Genomic DNA, 24,448 nt, shown 5'->3' with positions numbered 1-24,448 from the left:
TTGGTACGATTTCACGGTTTCCGTGCGACATACTTGCGCTGGCGACTTGTTAAGACAACATGCCTCAACATCGACGATAATAAATAAAGTGTCAACAAGCAAAGTTTTAAGCAATATATCAGTACCTTTGTGGTTTCAAACAGAGTGTACGTTTTGATAATTGGCACTTTCGTTTTGTTTAACTCGTGACAAGTTAACTGGCGAACTACAGGGAGTACAAGCTATTACCAACGACGTTATTGATACATTTATCTTACTAAATCTTTTAAACACGATAGCAAAGATGTTTTGTTTTTTTAACGTTCGCTACTTTATTTTAAACTCATAATGATCAAAACGTGAACGCGTTCATTCAGGCCACATAATATTTGCACACTATCTTAAGTTAGTAAGCTGGGCAGATACAAATGGTTACTATAACTATTTCAAACATTCAAACGTCAGCATTTAAGGCAGATAACGTGTGTATTCATGATTCAAGTAACGTGTATCACTAAAATTATCACACACTATCGATATTCAGTAAAGAGAAATTAATGTGTGTATTGATGATACAGATATTGAGATAACAATTATCACTTAAACTATTACTCACTGTTGATATTCAGTATGATAGATAGTTTTCGTGTACATTTATAATACATATAACAATTATCACTTAAACTATTACAGTGTCGATATTCAGTATGAGAGACAATTTACGTGTATACATTTATGATACATATAACACTTATCAATAAAACTATAGCACACTGTCGATAGTCAGTATGATAGACAGTTTACGTGTACATTTATGATACAAATAACACTTATCACTAAAACTATAACCCACGGTCGATATTCAGTATGATAGACAGTTTATGTGTACATTTATGATACATATAACACTTATCAATAAAACTATAACCCACTGTCGATATTCAGTATGAGAGACAGTTTATGTGTACATTTATGATACATATAACAATTATCACTAAAACTATAACCCACTGTCGATATTCAGTATGAGAGACAATTTACATGTGTATCACGCAAACTATCACACACTAGCAATATTCAGTTCAGAGACAATAACGCGTGGATTCAAAAAACAGATTACAGCATGCACAAAAAACATCACAGACTATAAATAATCAGTGCAAGAAACAGTTAACATTTGTATTAATGATACTGCTACAATTTTCGCTAAAAATATTTACGAATTATCAGAAGTCAGTATGTTTGTCAATTACCATGCCACATATAGCAACGTTGACTCACAGGCTATTGATAGCCAGTATGCAAGAAAGTTAACGGGTGTATTCATGATACACAGATAATACTATTGGCTATCATTATAACAAACTACCAATAGTTAGTAAGCACTTTACTTTATGTTGGTGTGTATTATATAGATAACATTTTTTACCTATATTTTATATACTATCACATATTTAAGATAATACATAAACCGGGCATATAACTGGTGGATTCAGGATAGAGATACCACCCAACGCATGATCAACCGTTTTACATTTGTAGTTAATTTTAATAAGTAATATCAATTTCAGAATCATAACTGTATTTGCTTGCAACTCACAGTAAAAATACTCCAATAAACTGTGATTGCTATAATACATTCCCCACTGTGCAATACGCGAAGTCCAGTTGGTCGTTCTAATTCCACTATCATTTAGAAGGCATAATCTACACGGGTCTTATACTTTTGGCCTGTGGTCTCATTTTCAAATTCCACAACAAACTCGTTGTCAATGACAACCAACCTCTGGATATGATACAATTTTGGGGGCCAGCCTTCAGCCGGAGGCCGTATTTCAATACTCGCAACCAATTCACACTCATCATCTTGTGTACAGTATTTCGGATCCTTTCTAAAAGATCTCCATAACGATGTGATCCTTGTTTGATGCTTACTTTCAATGTAATCTGTGGAGGATCTTCGCTCAAAGCAATCTCTTGGTCGTACAATTTTGTTTCTCTCAATCAATTTGTAGAAGACCGCCTTGCACTGTGTCACGCCTTCATGGACGTCTTTCAGATCTTCCGGGTGTTCCCCTTCTTGGAATGGAACAACCGAGTAGAATCCATAAGTGTAAGGAGAAACTCGCCCGATAATCCCATTTGGATGAAGTCCCATAAGTAACGCGCCATCGACAACTGCGTTACGAGCGTTTGGTGCTTGTATGACAGGAATTACATCGTTGGTGTTCGAACCCCTACTAAAATGGTTCTCTATTCTACTAAACACGTACTTGGATTCGGATAGCCCACCGGACAGAAGAATACAAGATATCCTATATCCGGCTTTTGTCGCCCGACATGTCTGTTCTTGTATATGTGTAATTATTGTATTGATTGTGGGGTCAAAGAGGCCACACACAAATGTCTTATTCATATAGAGCCAGTTGCTATCATGGATTCTTAACTCGGTTTTGAATTTACTGGTAGATTGTTTTAAACACATTTCAAATTGTCCGCCTGTTGTTTTGGCAAAAAGTTTCAGCAGTTTTTCATCCAATAGAAGCACATCGTCATTGTTATCGTTGGGTTTTAATTTGTGTTTTATTTCTTCAAAGTCTTTTTCTAGCTTGTGGAATCTCATGTTATCTTTCTTGAATTCGTTAAAGACCTCGGCGGAAAAAAGTTCTTCTAAAGCATTGAAAAAAGATTTGTTAATCTGTTCACCGCCTTCATGTATTCCAGCTGAAAGGATTTCTATCAAATTGCCATCTTCTGTAACTTTGTGTGCACAAATGTCGCTTGTACCTGCACCTATATCAACCAAAATATAGCACTGGCCGGGCCTAAATGGTTCTATGTGCATTCTCTCTGTAAAATGAAGGGGTTTGTTCCTTATGTACATTGAAGCAGCCTCTGGTTCGAGCACAATCTTTATCTTGTGGTATCTTTTTTCAGCAACTTTGCGAATGAACATTTTAAACAAATCGCTACCGGTTGCTGGAATGGTAATGACCCATAAAATATCAGTGTCCTTTATGTCATATCCACCTTTTACAGTCGTGCTTAAACAGTCTTTAACTTCAGACTGAAAATACTCATATGCTTTAGAAAACAAAATTTGTGCATTAAAATCTCTTTCCATCTGATCTTTTACAAACAATTTATTTTCTTTCAAAAACAGGTCAGTTTTGAATAAACGAAAGAAGTGGTAGTTACGTTTTTCTGACAGATTTTTTCTGTCAAAGATGTCCATGGCATTATTGCCGAAGGCCACGAACTCAGCATTGTCGTTGTCTCGAAGAAGAATACACGTTCGTTCAGATTTGGTTTCTGAATGATTTGGTCTGTAAATGTATTTTGTTTCCTTACCGTCCTTTAAGATGAACGCATAACCTGTATACCGAGTTCCGAAATCTATAGACGCTATAACTCGAATATCCTCATCCCTATTGTTAATATCCACTTTGGAACTTGTTCCACCCATTATTAATGACACATTACCTATGACGACTACTATAGACAATTAATAAACACAACATATGTCCCAAATCGAACGTTCGTTTTGTGAACAGTAAATATTTACATGTTATAACATAAATTTATGCGAGTGTACCAGTATCACTACTATACACTGCTCTATTTAAAGTAATTACAACACACTGCTCTACTTAACCCTTTCAGTGCCGGGAACCGAATTTTGAAGGCCTTTGCAAACAGTTTGGATCCAGATGAGACGCCACAGAACGTGGCGTCTCATCAGGATCCAAACTGTTTGCTATTCTGATAGTATTATTTGAAAAAATCGAAGAAAATGCTAATTTTAGAAATTAAGCAGACGATATTTTAGCAGACGACAAATTTCCCAGCATGCAAAGGGTTAAGGTTATTTGATATGCTTTTGACGATAAAGCATACGTTGACAGGTTGTTGTAAAAATGGTTATTTTTCAAGTTTATGTTTGAGATTGCCTGTGTTTTGTTATCGCAACGACTGCGTTTTTTGCAAAGTAGCTGTCTACGCTCACCTTTGACTTAATGTTTTGCAGTTGTTGTTTTTTTACGTTAATTTATGCAGCGGGAACATTGTAGAACAAACAAGTTGGGTTAATTTTCTTAAGTTACGGAATGCGGCTGAAATTGTTTAACGATTACAAATAACAGTTGCAAAGATTTGTAGGATTAAAGTTAGACCATTCTTAAAATTAAGTGGTTCAAAAAGATAATAACATGTACTTATTATTACACTGTAGAACCGGAACAATTTTTCACAATTTATCTATTTTGTTGTCAGAATATAATGAAAACAAACACAATTGTAATGGTATTTTGCCCTTATAGTTAATAAGAATGACAATGGCCATTGTGATAGAGGCTCGAGTCAATCAAATCATACTTTTCACGATGAGTTCACGATCGCCTGAAAGAAGCATTAAGTTTTTAGCTCACCTGAGCACAACGTGCTCATGGTGAGCTTTTGTGATCGCTTTCTGTCCGTCGTGCGTCGTCGGTCGTCCGTCGTGCGCCGTCAACATTTGCCTTGTTAACTCTCTAGAGGCCACATTTATTGTCAAATCTCCATGAAACTCGGTCAGAAGATTGGTCTCAATGATATCTTGGATGAGTTTGAAAATGGTTACGTTTGCTTGAACAACATGGCTGCCAAGGGGCGGGGCATTTTTCCTTATATGGCTATATATGGCTTTAGTAAAATCTTGTTAACACTCTAAAGGCCACATTTATTGTCTGATCTTCATGAAACTTGGTCAGAAGATTCATCCCAATATTATCTTGGATGAGTTTGAAAATGATGCCGGTTGGTTGAAAAACATGGCCGCCAGATGGCGGGGCATATTTCCTTATATGGCTATTGTAAAACCTTGTTAACACTCTAGAGGCCACATTTATGTTTCGATCTTCATGAAACTTGCTCAGAAGATTTGTCCCAATGATATCTTGTATGTGATCAGAAATGGTAACCTTTGCTTGAAAAACATGGCTGCCAAGGGGCGGTGCGTTTTTCCTAATATGGCTATATATGGCTATAGTAAAATCTTGTTAACACTCTAGAGGCCACATTTATTGTCCAATCTTCATGAAACTTGGTCAGAAGATTCATCCAAATAATATCTTGGACGAGTTTGAAAATGATGCCGGTTGGTTGAAAAACATGGCCGCCAGGGGGCGGGGCGTTTTTCCTTATAAAGCTATAGTAAAACCTTGTTAACGCTCTAGAGGCCACATTTATTTTTCGATCTTCATGAAACTTTGTCAGAAGATTTGTCCCAATGATATATTGGATGAGTTTGAAAATGGTAACTTTTGCTTGAAAAAAATGGCTGCCAAGGGGCAGGGCGTTTTTCCTTATATGGCTATATATGGCTATAGTAAAATCTTGTTAACACTCTAGGGTCCACACTTATTGTCTAATCTTCATGAAACTTGGTCAGAAGATTCATCCCAATAATATCTTGGATGAGTTCAGAAATGATGCCGTTTGGCTGAAAAACATGGCCGCCAAGGGGCGACGCATTTTTCCCCATATGGCTATAGCAAAACCTTGTTAACACTCTAGATGCCATATTTATTTCCAATCTATCTGAAATATGGTAAGAAGATTTGTCTTATTGATATCATGGATGAGTTCGAAAATATATACGTTTGCTCGAAAAACATGGCTGCCTAGGGACGGGGCATTTTTCTTTATATGGCTATATATGGCTAAAGTAAAATCTTGTTAACACTCTACAGGCCACATGTATAGTCCGATCTTCATGAAACTCGGTCAAAAGATTCATCCCAATAATATCTTGGACGAGTTCAAAAACGATTCCGGTTGGTTGAAAAACATGTCCACTTAGTAAAACCTTGTTTACACTCTGGAGGCCACATTTATTGTCCAATCTTCATGAAATTTGGTCAGAAAATTGGTCTCAATGATGTCTTGGATGTTTTTTTAAATAATTATATTTGCTTGAAATACATGGCTTCCAAAGGGCGGGGCATTTTTCGTTATATGGCTATAGTAAAATCTTGTTAACACTCTAGAGGCCACATTTACTGGCCGATCTTCATGAAAGTTGGTCAGAAGATTCATCACGATAATATCTTGGAAGAGTTCAAAAATTATACCGGTTGGTTGAAAAACATGGCTGCCAGGGGACGGGGCATTTTTCCTTCTATGGCTATAGTAAAACCTTGTTTACACTCTAGAGGCCACATTTATTTTCCGATCTTCATGAAACTTAGTCAGAAGATTTGTCCCAATACTATCTTGTTATCTCAGGTGAGCGACTTTGGGCCTTTCAGGCCCTCTTGTTTAACAACAAATATCGAGTTTTAAAGAAATCAAGTGAGTATTAAATCATTTATTTATTTGTGCCCGACTTTAAGTACTGTCCGAATTTACGTACCGCATCAGTATGTTACGACACTTGTGTGCAGTCAGTATACAATACATTAATTGCTTCAATAACGAAGGAACTGAAACAGCGTAACGGTAACGATACAGTGTGTTTAAACTATATTTTATTAAGAGTAAATGTCAATGCAAAATAATTCGCGAGATACTCCGGTACTTTAGTTGAAATTCACCACGAACATTTAAATGGAAATTAAATTATCTCAATGCTGTACCCGCTACGAAATTTTTATTTACAAATACATACAACCACGCCAATTTTCGCGCGCTTTTTATCAGAACAAAGAAAATCATTAATTTCATGTAGAAGTTGTAACCGAAAAAAGCTGTACACAACGCGTGCAAACCGTGTCAGGTGATTTACCAATGTTGGAATACAACTGTCCTGATTGGGCGCTTATTTCATCAAATCTTAAAATAGAATCATATGCCGAAATTCATTTTGATACTTTCGAAAATCGCGAACGTATATGGGATTATCGAGTAATGGGTTAAGATGGGAGAAGTTGCATGTATGCGATTGAAAAGGTTGACACGTATGTATCGGGGAATCCAGAGACTCGGAATTATACGATTACTACCATCAGTTATGAGTTCTCCATGTCTTCGAACTGTTAATTGCATAATCAAACACGCAATTATCACTCCTCTAGGTGCGGTATCCTACAGCTAGGTGCGAACGCGGTTTTCTTTTGTACGCCGCGTTTAAAAAGACAGAAAAGACTGGGCACGGGTGTGAAATACATTATTCATTATCACTTTTAAATGAAAGGGATCAATACAATACGTTTATGTTCAATTATTTTATTTTTAAAGAACACGATCAACACCGCGGTAGATATTATGGGTCCGCGGTGATTCGCGGTGTTCGCCTTATGGCGAACGGCCCCCGCGACATTTGATCTGAACACCCATCGCAGGGTTCATATTGGTAAGCGAACACAGTGAATTGAACACAGCGGCGGGTGGCGTTTGTGCAAGTACACGGTGCCTGTAGTGTTTATATGGCTATAGTAAAATCTTGTTAACACTCTAGAGGCCACATTTATTGTCCGATCTTCAAGAAACTTTAAAGATTCATCCTAATAATGTCTTGGACGAGTTCGGAAATGAGCCGGTTGGTTGAAATACATGGCCGCCAGGGGGCAAGGCATTTTTCCTTATATGGCTATAGTAAAACCTTGTTAACACTCTAGAGGCCGCATTTATTTTCCGATTTCCATGAAACTTGGTCAGAAGATTTGTCCAAATGATATCTTGGATGAGTTCGAACATGGTTTCGGTTGCTTTAAAAACGTGGCAACCAGGGGGCGGGGCATTTTTTCTTATATGGCTATATGGCTATATATGGCTTTAGTAAATCCTTATTAACACTCTAAAGGCAACATTTATTGTCCAATCTTCATGAAATTTGGTCAGAAGATTGGTCTCAATGATGTCTTGGGTGAGTTTGAAAATTGTATTTTGTTTTGTTTTTAACAAATACAAACTTAAACATAACATTATTAAGCGTTTTAGTAAGGAGGTCTATTTAACCGTTTAATCGTAATATTTGGTAAAACTCATATTGCACGTCCTAATCGACTTGTATCCCTTGAATAAATATGTTAATCATACTAAAAAGGCGCGCGGTAATGTTTTCCTGATAGACGCAAAAAAACCTGCGAACCGAAAAACTTCAATAAATGGGGAATTTAAATGTTTAATTGAGTAACCTTACTTTAATATTGATTAATATTGGAATGGTGGATATGTTTTATAAAGAATTATATTTAAGAATCATTCCCATTTTGCAACTTCTGGAGTGGATGTTATTTAAAGGGATCTTTTCACGCTTTGGTAAATTGACAAAATTGAAAAAAGTTGTTTCAGATTAGCAAATTTTCGTTTTAGTTATGATATTTGTGAGGAAACAGTAATACTGAACATTAACCATGGTCTAATATAGCCATTATATGCATCTTTTGACGATTTTAAAACCTAAAAATTATAAAGCGTTGCAACGCGAAACGATTGAATAATTTGGAGAGTTCTGTTTTTGTCGTTAAATTTTGTAAAACTACGAAGAATGCTTATATAAGGTATAAAATACGACAAGTATGTGTACTTGGCGGAATAGCTCAGTAGGCTAAAGCGTTTTTACTTCAGGACTCTGGCAGGACTCCAGGGGTCATTGGTTCGAAACCTGCTCCGGGTAATGTTCTTTTCCTTTTTTTAATTTTATTCTTGATTTTTTACTGGAGCTTTTACGATCCAATGTTTACATTTATCAATATAAAGCATTTAAGGTTCATGTAGAGGCTTCATTTTGAAAATTGTGGGACCCCTAGCATTGAACTCAAATTTGACTAAAGGAAGAGTGCCACATTGAAAATGTATACATATATGCTTTAAAGGATGTTTTTCCTTCAAACTGCTACCAATTTTGTACATCAACGTATCATAACATCCACAAAATCAATCAAAATACAAAGCGATTTTAACACTAAAATAAACATTATTTTCAAAAATCTGAATCATGTTTATTCCACGTATTTCGGCGGAAAATTATATAACTAGTGAATAATATCGACATTGACGAGGGCAAGTTACGCTTAAATAGTAAAAAAAGTTTACATATCTAGAAATATCAAAACTCGAACACATGTCATTTCATCACCATGGGGGAGGCCATTTTTAAATCAATAAAATAGAAAGAAACATGCTAAAAACTCACTCATCGCCTAATTGACATTCCAAACGGTTGACGATGACAAATGCATTGGATTGTAATCTTTCCGTTGATGTTTGCAAACTGCACGATCAGACCTCATAAACACTCAAAAGAATAACTATGTAAGAAGCATTTCACCAATGTTTACAATCGTTGTCGAATCACACGACATATATTATTGCGCATAAAATAGTACGCTTACAGACTGATAGAAAGATCGATACGTAACTCTGTTCAATACATCACGGTATACTATTCTATAGATAATATATAATAATACATCGCTTTAACAATCTAAAAGTAGAAATAATTCTTTTAAACGGAGTTTTTAATAACGAAAGTGAAAACAACGGAAGTTGGATGGATAGTCTGTGAGATGCACTTCGGCGCCAGAAAAACAATACAAATAAACTAAAAAAGACGTGTGGGGGACAATTTTCAGCTGGATGATATTTGTAATAAGGTAAGTGATGATATCTCTACGTGGTCATTTCTATTATTTAGTGCGATCTCTTGCTGATTAATGTTAAAAGTTGTTTTACTAGTTGCCACCCAACTGTCAAAATAAGTATTGTGTTTTCTCAGGTATGTGTATACACATACCCGTTTTTCTCACCACTGCACGTGGTTTCGACCGATTTGTTTTGCACGTTTTTCTACGGATCACAGCGATGGCCACGCTTTCAAAATGGGTAGAAGGAATAGAAATATAAAATCAATCGTTTGCCAATTTCTTTTTATTCATTTACAATTTTAAATGTCGTCTGCAATCTATTTCAATTTGAGATGGTTTAAAATTTGCAATTTGGTTGAGAGGTAAATAACACAATTGTTAAGCCTTTGAAATAGAATTGTGACTCTTATTATCCACCATACCTGGATTTTTAAAAAGTAGTTACGTTTTAGTTATTTTTAGAACTTTGTTTAGGATATTTATCCAAAAAAGGCAGTTGAATAAAAACTCATTTGTTGTTTTATGACAATAATTTTCTGTGAAATGTTGCTAACTTGACCTTGTATATGTATATAGCTTTGTATTTATTCCACTTAAGGTAGTGCATATCCTCCCTAACTTTAGATTGAGATTTTGTAAATTAGTGTAAAAATATATTGGTTTTAAACCAAAATATGAATAAAGCACACAAATATTGACTGTCAAAAATGTGTTTATGTTATTCTATCCGTCTTTAGCTTTAAAATGATATATAGTTTGACCATATTGTACCGCATTCAATGAAGAAAAACCAAAGCGAAGTTTTAATGAATTTTATCCCCCCCCCCCCCCATGAACCTTAATGAATAAGTTAAAATATGCCAAAATCTGTGAAAAGGCCCCTTTAATGTTAATTGTATCCTAATGTACTGAATGTTTATTTAAAGCAAAAGAAGTCTCGTTATGCATCAACATTTCTATCACGTTGAATATCTTCCTTTAAGTAGCGTGGACACACTATGTGCAATACTGAGGACACGTATTGTATATGGGCCGTGCGGACTGCACAGGCTAATATGTGACATTTAATTGAATCCAGATAATAACCATTACTGAGAAATGCCAAGCTTTTAATTGTTTGAGAAATCTCTACTTATGATTATGACACATGCACAAAACCCATAGCATATTATATTTTATTGTAACTTTATCACATACTGAATTATGTTAGCAGAGTGAGATAATATTAATATTATTCTTATTGCCTTTAAAATGTTGTCTGTTACAAGTCTTTGTAGTAAATAGTACATTAAGTATTATTATTAGTTTGTACACTAATGTTTTACCAACACATTGATTTTGTCATAATTTCCTAGAAAATTAGGAAATATGATTGATACCGACAAGCATACATCATATTTTTGAAACTTTTATCTTTTACGACCAGACCAAAGCCTCAGTTATTTATCACTCGACATGTAATTGTCCATTTTATAGCTGTTCTACTGATTTGCCCATTAGTCCTTAATAATACGCAAAGGGTTCAAATTACATTTTGTGTTATAAAATCATTGATACATACATGCGTATGCAAATAATGGCATTTTAAAAATAATTCTAATTTGTTAACTACTTAAGGCAGTAAAATGACCCATGTTTCTTGTAATATTAATACGTATAGATTTTGTCGCGAAATGTCAGGAAATGTTATGTTCGTTGTGTTAAATTGACGTCACCGCCAAAATATGTGGCGTAAATACCCGAGCGGTCTGCGGACAACAAAACCATTGTTTTTAAGTATCAAAATGTGTGTTTGCCCTTTTTATGATTCAAATCCTTTTATAATATATGTATTTATAAAATAGCAATTTGCGTCTTGAAAACGACATTTATCATTTAAATATAGTACTGCACTGTGAACCAAACAGTGTAATAGTTGCATATGGTCGAAAGAAAGAATGAAAAATTATTGATTACGAATACAACAATAAATATAAGAATGTTTTAGTCTTTACAAAATAATCATATAAAATATACATAGTTTGTGTCGGCAACTGATTGTATCGATATAAAAAGAAACAAATATAACACGTCAAACCAAAAACATAATTGAAATAAATATAAGGATTTGTGATTGTGGTGAATATATTTTATATATCAAAGACTATTAAAAATTAATTCAACCAACAACTGAAAGAACAAGACATTTTGGAAAAAAAGGATACGATATAAAAAGTCAGTAGGCCAGAAAGATATCAATGTTCACTACAATTATCAGAAACAATAAAAGGTCAGAATGTCAGACTGTTAACGTGTGTATTTGATGGCACAGATAACAATCTTAATTAAATCATCGAACACTATCAATAGTAAGTATGAAAGAAAGTTACGAATGTATTCATGATTCACATAACAATTTTCACTTTAATCTTCAAACAGTATTAATAGTCAGTATGAAAGACGGTTATATGTGTATTCATGATACATATAATGTTCACTAAAACAATCATATACTATCGATAGTTAGTATGAGAGTCGTTTAACGGGTATATTCATGACAAAATAAAGTAACATCAACAAATGCTATGTGTATACTAATGATCAAATTATAATAGAAACAAATAGCTCACTAAGTAAATTTGGCGCCAAATTTAACAATCAGACAGTAGATGGCAATTTGTTATCTTACATATATTATGCACAAATATATTAATTAAGTGAATACATTAGATATGTTACATAACATAACTACAATTACTCAGTTTCGTAACCAGTATGAATAAAAGTTAATTTCCACTTCATGCGTTAATATACACAAAAACAGCTAGTTTAATAACTTCTTCTTTAGAACATGTTTTCATTAGGCTTAGAAATTTATATACTGATTTTCGCTTGAAATAATAAGTGTTTATGTTTTTTTTCGGATATCGTTATAACAAGGACATATTAACATAAAATGGTATTCGTCTTCAATGTCACGTGAGTTACCCAGTGACATATTCAATGTTTTTACAAAAGCTCCCTGTGTAATTAAAAACAGTCCCTAGATAATTTAAATCATCAACAACTTCGATTGATTGGCTATTATATGTCCATTTTTCGTTTGCTAATAACGCCCCGCGTTTTCGGAAAACCATTATTTTAGTTTTTGTGATATTTACAGTTAGACACCATATGCAACAATATGAAAACAAAAGATCTAAATGCCTCTGAGTTTCTTCAGGGGGTTTACCTATAATAGCCATATCATCGTCAAACAACAACAAAATCACAATAATATCATCAATACTTAAGCCTGCGTTAATGTCATACTGCAAATAAAGCTCTAAATCTTCAACAAATAATGAAAACAAAAGAGGTGACATCACCTCCCCTTGTCGTAAACCAGCAGCGTAGTTGAAATATTCAGAATAGTAAGAACACACCTTCACACAAGATGGTACTTTTTGGTACATGTCTTTATCAATTCTAATGAATCAATGATACCGGTAACAATTGTCACTATAATTATCACTCACTATCGATAGTCAGTACGATAATAAGTGTAACTACTATTATCACACACTATCGAAAGTCAGTTTTGAAACAGTCAACGTGTGCATTCATGAAACAGATAACAATGTTTACTATAATAATCAAACACTATTAAAAGTCAGTATGACAGACAGTAACGTGTGTAATTATGATACACAACAATGTTCACTAAACTTGTCACACTATATCATTATCACACACTATCAGTATCATACACTATCGTTATCATACACTATCAGTATCATACACTATCATTATCACACACTATCAGTATCACACACTATCAGTATCACACACTTTCAGTATCACACTCTAGTCGGTAACGTGTGCAGTCATGATACAGGTAACAATGTTCATTAAAATTGTCACACTATATCAGTAAAACACACTATCAGTATCATACACTATCGGTATCACCCACTCTCAGTTTCATACACTATCAATTTCATGCACTCTAAGTTTCATACACTTTCAGCATCACACACTATCAGTATTACACTCTATTCAGTAGCATACACTATTAGTATCATACAATATCAGTATCACACATCATCAGTGTCACACACTATCAGTATCACACACTATCAGTATCACACTCTAGTCAGTAACCTCTGCATTCAAGATATAGGTAACAATGTTCACTAAAATTGTCACACTATATCATTATCACACACTATCAGTATCATACACTATCGGTATCATACACTATCAGTATCATACACTATCAGTATCACACATTATCAGTTTCACACATTATCAGTATCTCACACTAGTCAGTAATGTGTGCATTCATGATATAGGTAACAATGTTCACTATACTTATCACATTCTTTCGATAGTACGTAAACCAGGTAGTTTACTGCTGGATTCATGATATAGATAACACACAACGCATGCTAAACCGTTGTACAATTTTAGTTAATTGAAATCGATAATGTAAATTTAATAATCATATCTACATTTGCAATTCACAGTGAAAATATTCCAATAAACTTGTATAGCATTAATTAGTTCCACTCTGTGCAATACGCGAGGTCCAATTGGTCGTTCTAATTCCTCTAACATTTAGAAGGCATTAACTACTCGGGTCTTATACTTTTGGCCGGTAGTCGCATTTTCAAATTCTACAACAAACTCGTTGTCAATGACAACCAACCTCTGGATATGATCCAATTTTGGGGGCCAGCCTTCAGCCGGAGGCTGTATTTCAATACTCGCCACTATTTCACACTCGTCATCTTGTGTACAGTATTTCGGATCCTTTCTAAAAGATCTCCATAACGATGTGATCCTTGTTTGATGCTTACTTTCAATGTAATCTGTGGAGGATCTTCTCTCAAAGCAATCTCTTGGTCGTACAGTTTTGTTTCTCTCAATCAATTTGTAGAAGACCGCCTTGCACTGTGCCACGCCTTCATGGAATTGTTTCAGATCTTCCGGGTGTTTCCCTTCTTGGAATGGAACAACCGAGTAGAATCCATAAGTGTAAGGAGAAACTCGCTCGACAATCCCATTCGGATGAAGTCCCATAAGTAACGCACCATCGACAACTGCGTTTCGAGCGTTTGGTGCTTGTATGACAGGAATCACACCGTTGGTGTTCGAACCCATACTAAAATGGTTCTCTATTCTGCTAAAAACGTATTTGGATTCGGATAGCCCACCGGAAAGAAGAATACAACATATCATATATTCGGCATCTGTCGCCCGACATATCTGTTCTTGTATATGTGCAATTATTGTATTGATTGTGGGGTCAAAGAGGTTACGCATAAATTCTTTACTCATATAAAGCAAGTTGCCATCGCGGATTTCTAACTTGGTTGTGAATTTAGATTGTTTTAAAAATGTTTCAAATTTTTGTTCTGTTGTGTTGGCAAACAGTTTGAGCAGTTTTCCATCCATTACAAGCACATCGGGAGTGTCATCGTTGGGTATAAGTTTGTGTTTAATTTCCTCAAAATCTTTTTCTATCTTGTGGAATCTCATAGTATCATTCTTGAATTCGTTTAAAACTTTTGCGGATAAAAGTTCTTCTAAACAATTGAAAAACGCTTTGTTAATCTTTTCACCGCCTTCAGATATTCCAGCTGAAAGAATTTCTATCAATTTGCCATCTTCTCTAACTTAATGCGCACAAATGTCGCTGGTACCTGCACCTATATCAACCAAAATATAGCACTGGTGGGGTTTAAACGGTTGTATATGCATCCCTTGACCATGTCTGTAATGAAGAGGTTTGTCTCTTATATACATTGAAGCAGCCTCTGGTTCGAGTATAATCTTTATCTGATCGTATCTTTTTTCAGCTACGTTACGAATGAACGATTTAAACAAATCACTACCGGATGCAGGAATGGTTATCACCCACAAAATATCCTCGTTCTTTATGTCATTTCCACCTTGTACAGACCTGCTTAAACAGCTCTTCACTTCCGACTGAAAATACTCATATGCTTTAGAAAACAACATGTGTGCATTAAACTTCCGGCTCATATGATCTTTTACAAGCAATTCGTTTTCTTCCAAAAACAGGTCAGTTTTGAATAAACGAAAGAAGTGGTATTCATGTTTTTCAGACGCTTGTATTTTGTCAAACATTTCCAATGCCTTATTGCCAAACGCCACGAAACCCGCATCGTCAGTGTTTTGTAAAAGAATACACGTTTGGTCGCAATTGGTTACGGCTTGATTTGGTCTGTAGATGTCTGGATTTCCCTAACTATCCCTTAACATAAAAGCGTATCCTGTATACTTAGTCCCGAAATCTATAGACGCTATGACTCGAATATCCCCCTCCCTTTTGCAATCCTCCACTTTCGAAACTTGTCCACCCATTGTTGATAACACATTAGCTATAACGACTACTGTAAACGATGAATGAATAGAACAAATTGATCAAATCGCAAGTTCATTTTGTGTAAAGTTGAACTGTAAATGTCTTTACACGAATGAATGCGAATGTCTGATCACCAGTACACTGCTCTGCCCTATTTAAAGAAACTTGATATGCGTATGAAGTTATAGCATATGTTGAAAGATTGCTGTAAACAAGCTATAGCGGAAGTTTCATATCGCCAGTTTTCATTTGTTATTGCAGCGGCCTTTTTTGTGGAGTAGCTGTATAGCTCACTTGTGATCGTGTGTTTTTTTGCGATAACAAGTTTTATGGTTATTGTGCTATTTTTTTTATAACTTTTGTTACATTAGGCGACAATCAAATTTGCAAATGTTCTAATTTACTGAATGCAAACGTAGAGCATCTGTTTAGCGTATACCAATAACGGTTGCAAACTGTTTGTGGATTTGAAGTTTGAAGTAAACGTTATTAAAGATGGGTTCGTATATCGTGTCAAACTCTTTATCATAGCAATGATATATTTAACATTTGAAAGTCAGGTCCCGAAATTTGCTTCTAAGAAAGTCATTGCCGGCCAGAGTATTAAACCACCATATTTCGGCAATTAAGTAATTATTATACATAAAAAAGCGTCGGGTAAATACAATAATCATGTTTTATGTTACATATTGCTGTACACATGCGCAAATACTGTTCATTATAAGAGACCATTATATTCGTACATTCAAAATCTTTAAGGTCAAGTACTTAAACAACAAATGTGTGGACGGTTTTTCTTCAATAACTTTTATATTACGACGTCCACGACATTTAACAAAAAAAGAGGAAAACACAAACACCGTAGAGTCGAAATGGCGTATTCAGTTAAAAGACATAAATATTAAGTTGCTTACAGGGTGATAACACAAACTACTCCTTTACGGGAAAAAACGCTGCCGTTTCGTAAGTCAGTTAAAACTAACTGCATGCATTCAGATGCCTCACCCCCTGTTCGTGTTTGTGTATACCTTCCGAGCATAAATTGCAACGCATTTTTTCGAACGATTGATTTAGTTTTACTTAAATAAAATATCTGAATATGTATAAGTATAAAAACACACTAAGCAGGACTGTTCGGATAACGCTTTTAAACTAGGCGACCCGGGTTCAATGCTGGTTTCCGGCGCATGTGAGTTCGGTTGGTGGTCAGCGACCGGACATATGGAGCTCCGGGTAGTCACATCACAGGACCACACCAAGACATATTTGACATTAATATATATTTCGTGAAATAAAAACTGGCTTGCTTTAGAAAAGCAGCTACAATTTTAAAGTCGACCAAGCGTTCGTGAGTCAAGTTATTCAAATAGGTAGAGGTGCTTGGACACACTCCGGATCCTTATATATCGAAGCCTCGGGCGCGCATGGACCTCGTAAACGTTTAACCCATTTATGCCTAGTGGACTCTCCCATCCTTCTAAATTGGATCAATTTATTTCCAAAGTTAGGGATGTCTAGTACATTTATTTCTATATTTAGAACATTTCTTACAGAAATTCCTGTAAGCAAACAGCGCAGACCCTGATGAGACGCCGCATCATGCGGCGTTTCATCTGGGTCTACGCTGTTTGCCAAGGCCTTTTTTCTAAACGCTAGGCATAAATGGGTTAAAGACTCACGTATATAAAAACCATAAGATATCTTCAAAATTAGTAAGGTACATGTTCGTTGATAAGTATGATAAGGTAAGTATGGCTTGTATTTGAAATATCGTGTCGGTTTAGAGTCATCACGATAGCTATATTCACTTGCAGAATTTACATTCGTGACAGACCGAAAGCTGTGAGCCTGGTCTGCATAAATATAATTTCAAAAAAATCGCATAGTAACAAACGTTGTGATACAAATAGCTGTGGTGTGTACTAGTATGATTATGGGGATAATTTAGTTTTAACGTATTCATTAACTTTTTGCGAAAAGCTGCAACTTTGCTGCACTTCATTAACTTCTGCTCCGCTGCATATTTCAGGGGATGCGAACTTTGTACTACTTTCTGTTGTCTAAGTTATTGGTTGTTGTCCGACAAAAGCGCACCATTCAGTGACTTTTTTTAACTGTATACAAAATCAATGTGTAATGTACTGTTTACATAGTAATTATCAGTTGTTGTGTATTTTTTTAAAGAAACTACTTAAAATATATTAATTATTTCTCAGACGATGCAACGGTTGAAACTATCAAAAAGAGGAAGACATAAGAAACAAAGTATTCGGATGTTACAGCAATTTTTGACTTTTTGTCGAGTAGTTGATACGGTGTGAATATACTGTATAATGTATATGTAATTGTATTGTCCTTTAAAGCCTGATCATCAAAACTCGTTTCTTGCAACAAATAAACAAACATCGTTCAAAACTTAGAAATTCTTTACAGTAAATTTATTTTTTTCACATTAGAAGTGCCCAATGCCAAGCAATACGTGTAACGTCACGTTCTTTCGACGTTAAGGTCTACGTTGGAAGAGTTCAGTATAGGACTGGCACAGGAATCTGCTTGGCGAGAAGGGCGCCGGTCTTGCTGGCGTACCAGTCATTGTAGTTGGAGATCCTGGAATAAAGTGGACGTGTGAGCGTCAGTTCTCGTGTAAAAGTGTTTGTAACTATGATTACATCTATCAAATGGAATATTTCGGATTTCTATAATTAATAATGACATATTACCATGTATGTTCATTACTTATCGAATAGTAAATCATGAAGTGATGACACGAAGTAGTTGTAAGATATCATACATATCACCAGGTATGTATATTAGATAATATACATACCTGATAGCACGTGTATGAAGTGGTTCACTAAATATTGGTATGGATAAAGATGTGGTGAATTATCAGAGCAAGGTCTTCAGCCTGCAGTTGTTGTCATTTCATTAAAAATATTACGTAACTAGAACTAGTCCGAACTCTAGCTCAACCATGCTGTAAAGCGATACTTGGTTTGTGACATATCCCTTAACACGTGTCAATTAATCGAGACAACGTGACCCAAAGTGCACGGGTCAGTTTTATGACCAAGCGACCGATATGTACAAAGTGATACATCTGACAAATACAATGTCGCACCTGGTGTACACAGACGGGAAGGTGACGTTACATCCGCTCATTCCCCATGAAGTGACGCCAGCCAGCTGGTTGTTGCAGACCATCGGACCGCCGCTATCACCCTGGTAACGTAGATAAGCGTATAAATGTACATCACAATAAGGTTAAACAGAGCAGAGCCGAAAAAATATAATTCCCTTAAAAATATGTACACATGCATGTATGAAAACAATAAATAATAAAAATTTTATTTAGTTGTTAATATTAATACAGTTTAAAGTCATTTGTAAACCTATCTTAATGTGCCTTGTGCACCATTGTCATTAAGAAAATACCATGTTTGCAATTGCAAAAAAAAATAAATTTTAAATAATACTTAACAAAACGTATGCAACTTCAGCCGAAAGGAGTATTTCATGTAATGATAACATCCTCATGACCCTAAAATGCACGTGTGAAGCGTTTCCTCTTGGACCAATATTTGCACTGCGCATTTGATATCAACATATCAACGAATTATTATAAGATTTATGTATTCTTACATTGCATGCGCCGGAATTTTTATTATCGATACAGATGTGCACGTTGTGGTTGTAGTTGGTGCTCCAGTAACCGGCACATTGCGACGAAGACAGGATTTTGCCGTCGGTCTCCAGAAGCACCGAGCTCGCACTTCCGCTCTCTGTACCGAGGTGACACAAATTAGATGATTAAACATGTATTAATCTCACCTCGTTTGAGGTAATAATTTTTCACAAAAGAACTGAATGTAAGCGAACATTTGCAAGCGTTCAATTGGTTTAGAAAATTCTAATTGAAAACCTCCATCTCCGGAAACAGAGAAGTATAGAAGCTGAACTTGTATTCAACCAGTTATATAATATTGTTGACAATCATTAACAAAATGCTTAATTGAGTCGTAAAAAAATTAATTTAAATAACAAGATTTCATAAAACCCGCTGATTTCGATTTTTTCCGCACCAAAAAGTCATCCTTGTTTGTCCACCCCATAAACAATGCACAGTGATGTTCTGATCCTGAGCAACGCATAGTAAATTTAATATTTTAATGGCAAAGACTTTGACAGTCGATATAACTTATTGATTCGAACAATTGTTCTTAGTTATTTACTCTAATTAACCCATTACCCTTCAAAATCCGTTTTTAAATCTGAATCTCAATTTACCAGTCAGTCCCCAGCCCATTATGCTGCATGTTTGGCCGCTGCGGTCGCCGTCCTCTGGCTTGGCAAGCGAGATGGGGTGACCGGAACCGATCACCGAGTTTACGGCCAGGCGCAGCACCGCCACGTCATTCGGGTAGGCGCCGGGGAACGCGCTGCTCCCGTAACCCTCGTGCTAAGTGTGAGGAAATAACGGCATGTAAAGCTTTAAAAATCGCCGTCAATTGATTAGTACATAATTTTTCGTAATTTGGCTGAAGATGCTTTGAACTTAAATGACATTTATTCTCTTGAAAACTGTTGCCTAATAAAGAAAAAAAATGTATTATTGTATGTATGGTCGGCTATGCTTGGTAACGTACGCACTTATTTGCTCTAGGGTTGTGCTCGATTGGGAGTTCGGACGATCGTCACAGATAGAACTGCAATCGAATGCATCGTTATAGTTCCACTGTTCCACGATATAAGATGCTGTGGCATTGATTTGTATCTTTTTATATATAAAAGACCCAGCTGATAATGTCGAGACTCCATTTAAAAAGATAACTCAATGTAAGAAAATATCTGTTGTATTTAATATTCACGGGATACTTTACATATTGACTGCGTGTACATCGGAGTTCTGCCAACCGATCGAGTTCATTCAATTGACGGAATCGGTGGCATATGGAGGCACAGTGAGAAATTAATTGTTGTTCAGTTTCGACGCACCAATGAAGCATGCCTTAGGCTGTCCATCGCAAACACTGACTATCCGATACAACATAACAGATTTCTTAAAATGCAAAACCTGAAATATCGTGTTTTTTTTTACCTAATTTGATTTGTGGGATGCTCAAAAGATTTTATTATAGCTGTTTAAACGTGTATATTTTGTCCATTGTAAGCGAACAAAATGCACATGGCATCACAGGAGGGAATCCCGTATAATTTTTTTATATATGCTATAATAGTTTCTATTATAGCATATATAAAACAAATATAAGGGATTCCCTCCTGTGCCTAAATGATGATCAGACGTAAATATTAAGCATATACTATTTACTTCTATAGTTTAAAGTATACACAATTTTAATGTGAAAAATATTGATGACGCACGACATATGGCGGACAAAAGGGAGACTATGAATCTGAACAGCTGATATAAAAAGTAAAATGTTACGGGGTTTTCGTTTTAGTAAACAGATGGTACATTACCATAGTGATCGTTTCCACGTTAACGCGCGCCTCGTTTGACAAGCCCTTGTTGATCACGATTCTGAGGTCAGTATTTCGTCTTCCCCTGTAAACGACCGAAAAAGAGTGCAATATTTTCTTTCCAATTTTAAATGGATAAATGCGGATATTTCAAGGGCATAAACGCAGCTTTTTAGTTTAACAAAAATATATCATTTAATATACACTTCCACATTAGATTCTTTGCTATGTCCATCTTTTGATGCGAAGGTCATGAATGCGATCCCTATAAATACGCGTTCACTTACTCGACGCAGTGGGCGGCGGTGATGACGTATCTATTATCGGTGATGACGGCGCCGCAGATGCCCGACCAGAGTACCAGCAGCTGCCGTGCCTCAAGATGCGCCATAAACTTGTAGGTGCCGGTGTTGGTCGCCGTGCCATAGTGAATCCGGCTCTGTGGAACGCCTGGTATACACGCATAATGTGACGTCATTAAGGTGAAACGTGATGTACCGGCAACAAATACGTAAGTTTTTTTTGTCAATTTGCTCGCCTGCTGAAGCAGTCGGTGGAACGATTTTTCTAATTTCACTTTTTTAATCTATTATCATTACTTTACCAACAAATGTACACAATAATGATATTTAACGAATTTAATTAAAAGTAACCGATCTGCAGTTTTGGTGTAATAACAAGTAATAGCCTATGTCTGAAAACGTTGAAATGAGCAAAACAAATTAAATAAAACATACCATACATTAACGTAGAATTTAAATGAAACAAATACCCCACCTGAGGCCAACGCCAGCATGCACGTCAGAGCAAGTACAGACAACATTGTGACTGAAATTGAGCAGTTCATTAAACTGATACGACTCGAAATAAGACCGTAATCACTGGACTTATATACGCTCCTGTATGATCAAGAGGCGATTGTCCAAGTGAACACATGCCGTTTTCCCGAACAATTGAGAATAGGTTAATTATTTAGGCTTAGGCATAAAACGCTCGTGCCTGCTTAACATTTGTATAACAGGTACAAAAGTCACATAATCAACACTCTGTATGAAGAGCTTTTTTTATAAGTGACTGTTGTTTCTCAGTGTCAACAATGATTTACAACACACGAAAGGTGAAAGGGACGAAATTTGAACGATTGGTTCACGTAAAAGTGCGATTTTAAGGACCATGTGAACGCACATGCTGTAATCGAGTGTATTGTGCTAGAAAAATATGGTATATACTGTATTGGAATTACTAATCAAATCGTGTTGTTGAACAGTACGAGTTCATGTCAAGATAGTTGTTGAGGGTGTGTGTCTCCGCCATCAGCTCAAAGTTGAAAAAAAATGTTACCCTTAACCATTTCCCACTTAGAAGCAAATTGAATATGGCTATGTGCAAGCATAGAGTAACTCGCAGTCTGTTCAGGTTTAAACTTAAATGCTGTTTGCTGCTCATCAGAATCTAATGGTTGGAAATGAAGCCTTTGAAGGTTTAATCTAGGAAGAAAGGTCTTTAATTAAATTTAACTTTCTAAGGGACAACAAATGCGTCCAAATATGCGTCTAAGTGGTAAAGGGTCAAAACTGCATTAACAGTGGTTATAATAAATCGTCATTTATAATTCTCAATTTCAATGAAAGATACTGTGATTCTTGTTATTTTTTCGGCGTAAGCTGTATTAAGCCAGCTTTTCACCCTGACTTGACCTTTGTAAGTCTCCAATAATATTCAAATAAAATTTCCCGCGGCTAGGTACGAATGAATACACTTCATTTATTCCATTGGCTGATTTGAGTTTAACACCAGAACATTGGAAACATATCCGCGTCTTTGTAACACTGTTTTACTGCATGAAACAATTTTATCTCTAATGAAAAGGCTCAATAGATAGAACAGTTTTACAATCAATTTTCGACATAAATACAGTTTGTGCGTTCACCTTTTATTTTCAGAGAATTACCAGCGCAAAAGCGTTTATACTAAAGGCTATATTCTCATATTTAGTACTTACTTGCATTGCATTTCAACCCGCGAGGTTTCGGGTCAATTCGCGGCCAGTATGTGAAAGTCAGAGTTTATATACAGTTCATCACCGGAGTTCGGAGAAGGGGTTGCGATCTTTTCATTGAAGGAAAAAATTGGAATCTATGCTATTTTTGTCTGATGGAGTAAATAGTTCGTTTAGTCGCTTTGTCGATATATCAATATTTAAGACACAGCTGTTGCCTTGGTCGTGTACAGTTGGCGTAAACAAGCCGTCGTTTCAGCAGCAGAATTGTTACCTAACTTTAATGCATTGCATTCCAATCCGCAAGGTATCAAGGTCAGTTTGCGGTCAGTTGCAGAAATCTTTATATAAACGCCGTCTCGTAAACTTTGTGCACTTGAAGTCTGTTTTGATCAGAAAGATACTAAATAAAGATATTCGGCGATATTATTGTGGTATGTCAATCATCGATTTTTAATATGTTTTCAACATTTGCATGATAAGGACCAATTTTGATAAAATCAATTAAAAATATTTATCCATTTAGACCAGTTTATTAAGCATGAGCACAATAATTCACTATACTATAATTATGCAATTAAATTAAGATTCGAGTATTGCCGGCTGACCTATATGCACTCGTTTATTTTCATGTTTCTTGTGTTTTTCTATTCTGTAAATATAGATATTTGAGTAATAATATCACATAAAGCAAAATAAGCCACGAAATCTGGCGCAACACCTCGTAATTGATTTGCTTGTGATGTAGCTAAGAACTGCGCAGAAAAAAAGGCATCCGCTACTTTTTATCTCATAGAGATAACTTTTGATCGTTCATAAACATCGACCACAATCAACGCCGTATATCTTTTTTAAAGATATTTCTTGTTTAAACTGCCTTGTTCATTCTTTATATAAGACTTGGTCACAACTTAAAATTGTTAAATGCGAGCGGGTATCTATTATACTGCATCGCAGATTTCTTATGGTTTAAATAAAGACCAGAAAGAAGCTGAAAAATGTTCGCAGTCCTGTTTTTATGTTGAGCGTAATGTTTTTGTATGTATGAATATCTGAAATATTGTTCAGAAA

The 24,448-nt window shown here is 35.5% G+C and overlaps 3 protein-coding genes across 4 annotated transcripts; all 3 read right to left on the bottom strand.

Moving 5' to 3' along the window:
• Positions 1-1,262: 1,262 nt before the first annotated feature.
• Positions 1,263-3,612, bottom strand: LOC127845256 (heat shock 70 kDa protein 12A-like). 2 transcript variants are annotated; one of them, XM_052376078.1, is made up of 2 exons: positions 3,178-3,612; positions 1,263-3,046 (listed from the first exon to the last, which is right to left on the bottom strand). In XM_052376078.1, the coding sequence occupies exons 1-2, from the start codon at positions 3,244-3,246 to the stop codon at positions 1,673-1,675; spliced, it is 1,443 nt and encodes a 480-aa protein (XP_052232038.1). In that variant the 5' UTR covers positions 3,247-3,612; the 3' UTR covers positions 1,263-1,672. The 2 variants fall into 2 exon arrangements, with proteins under 2 accessions (XP_052232038.1, XP_052232037.1); XM_052376077.1 differs by having other exon boundaries at positions 1,263-2,958.
• Positions 3,613-14,123: 10,511 nt separating this feature from the next.
• Positions 14,124-14,669, bottom strand: LOC127844760 (uncharacterized). The gene has a single exon (XM_052375219.1). The coding sequence runs from the start codon at positions 14,667-14,669 to the stop codon at positions 14,124-14,126; it is 546 nt and encodes a 181-aa protein (XP_052231179.1).
• Positions 14,670-18,320: 3,651 nt separating this feature from the next.
• LOC127844698 (fibrinolytic enzyme, isozyme C-like) lies at positions 18,321-23,009 on the bottom strand. Its single transcript, XM_052375126.1, has 7 exons — positions 22,156-23,009; positions 21,666-21,828; positions 21,379-21,463; positions 20,185-20,356; positions 19,540-19,679; positions 19,019-19,119; positions 18,321-18,504 (listed from the first exon to the last, which is right to left on the bottom strand). The coding sequence occupies exons 1-7, from the start codon at positions 22,223-22,225 to the stop codon at positions 18,423-18,425; spliced, it is 813 nt and encodes a 270-aa protein (XP_052231086.1). The 5' UTR covers positions 22,226-23,009; the 3' UTR covers positions 18,321-18,422.
• Positions 23,010-24,448: the final 1,439 nt, after the last annotated feature.

Source organism: Dreissena polymorpha, chromosome 9 (assembly GCF_020536995.1).
Source record: "Dreissena polymorpha isolate Duluth1 chromosome 9, UMN_Dpol_1.0, whole genome shotgun sequence".
Taxonomy (NCBI): domain Eukaryota; kingdom Metazoa; phylum Mollusca; class Bivalvia; order Myida; family Dreissenidae; genus Dreissena; species Dreissena polymorpha.
This window is presented reverse-complemented; position numbering and strand designations above follow the sequence as displayed.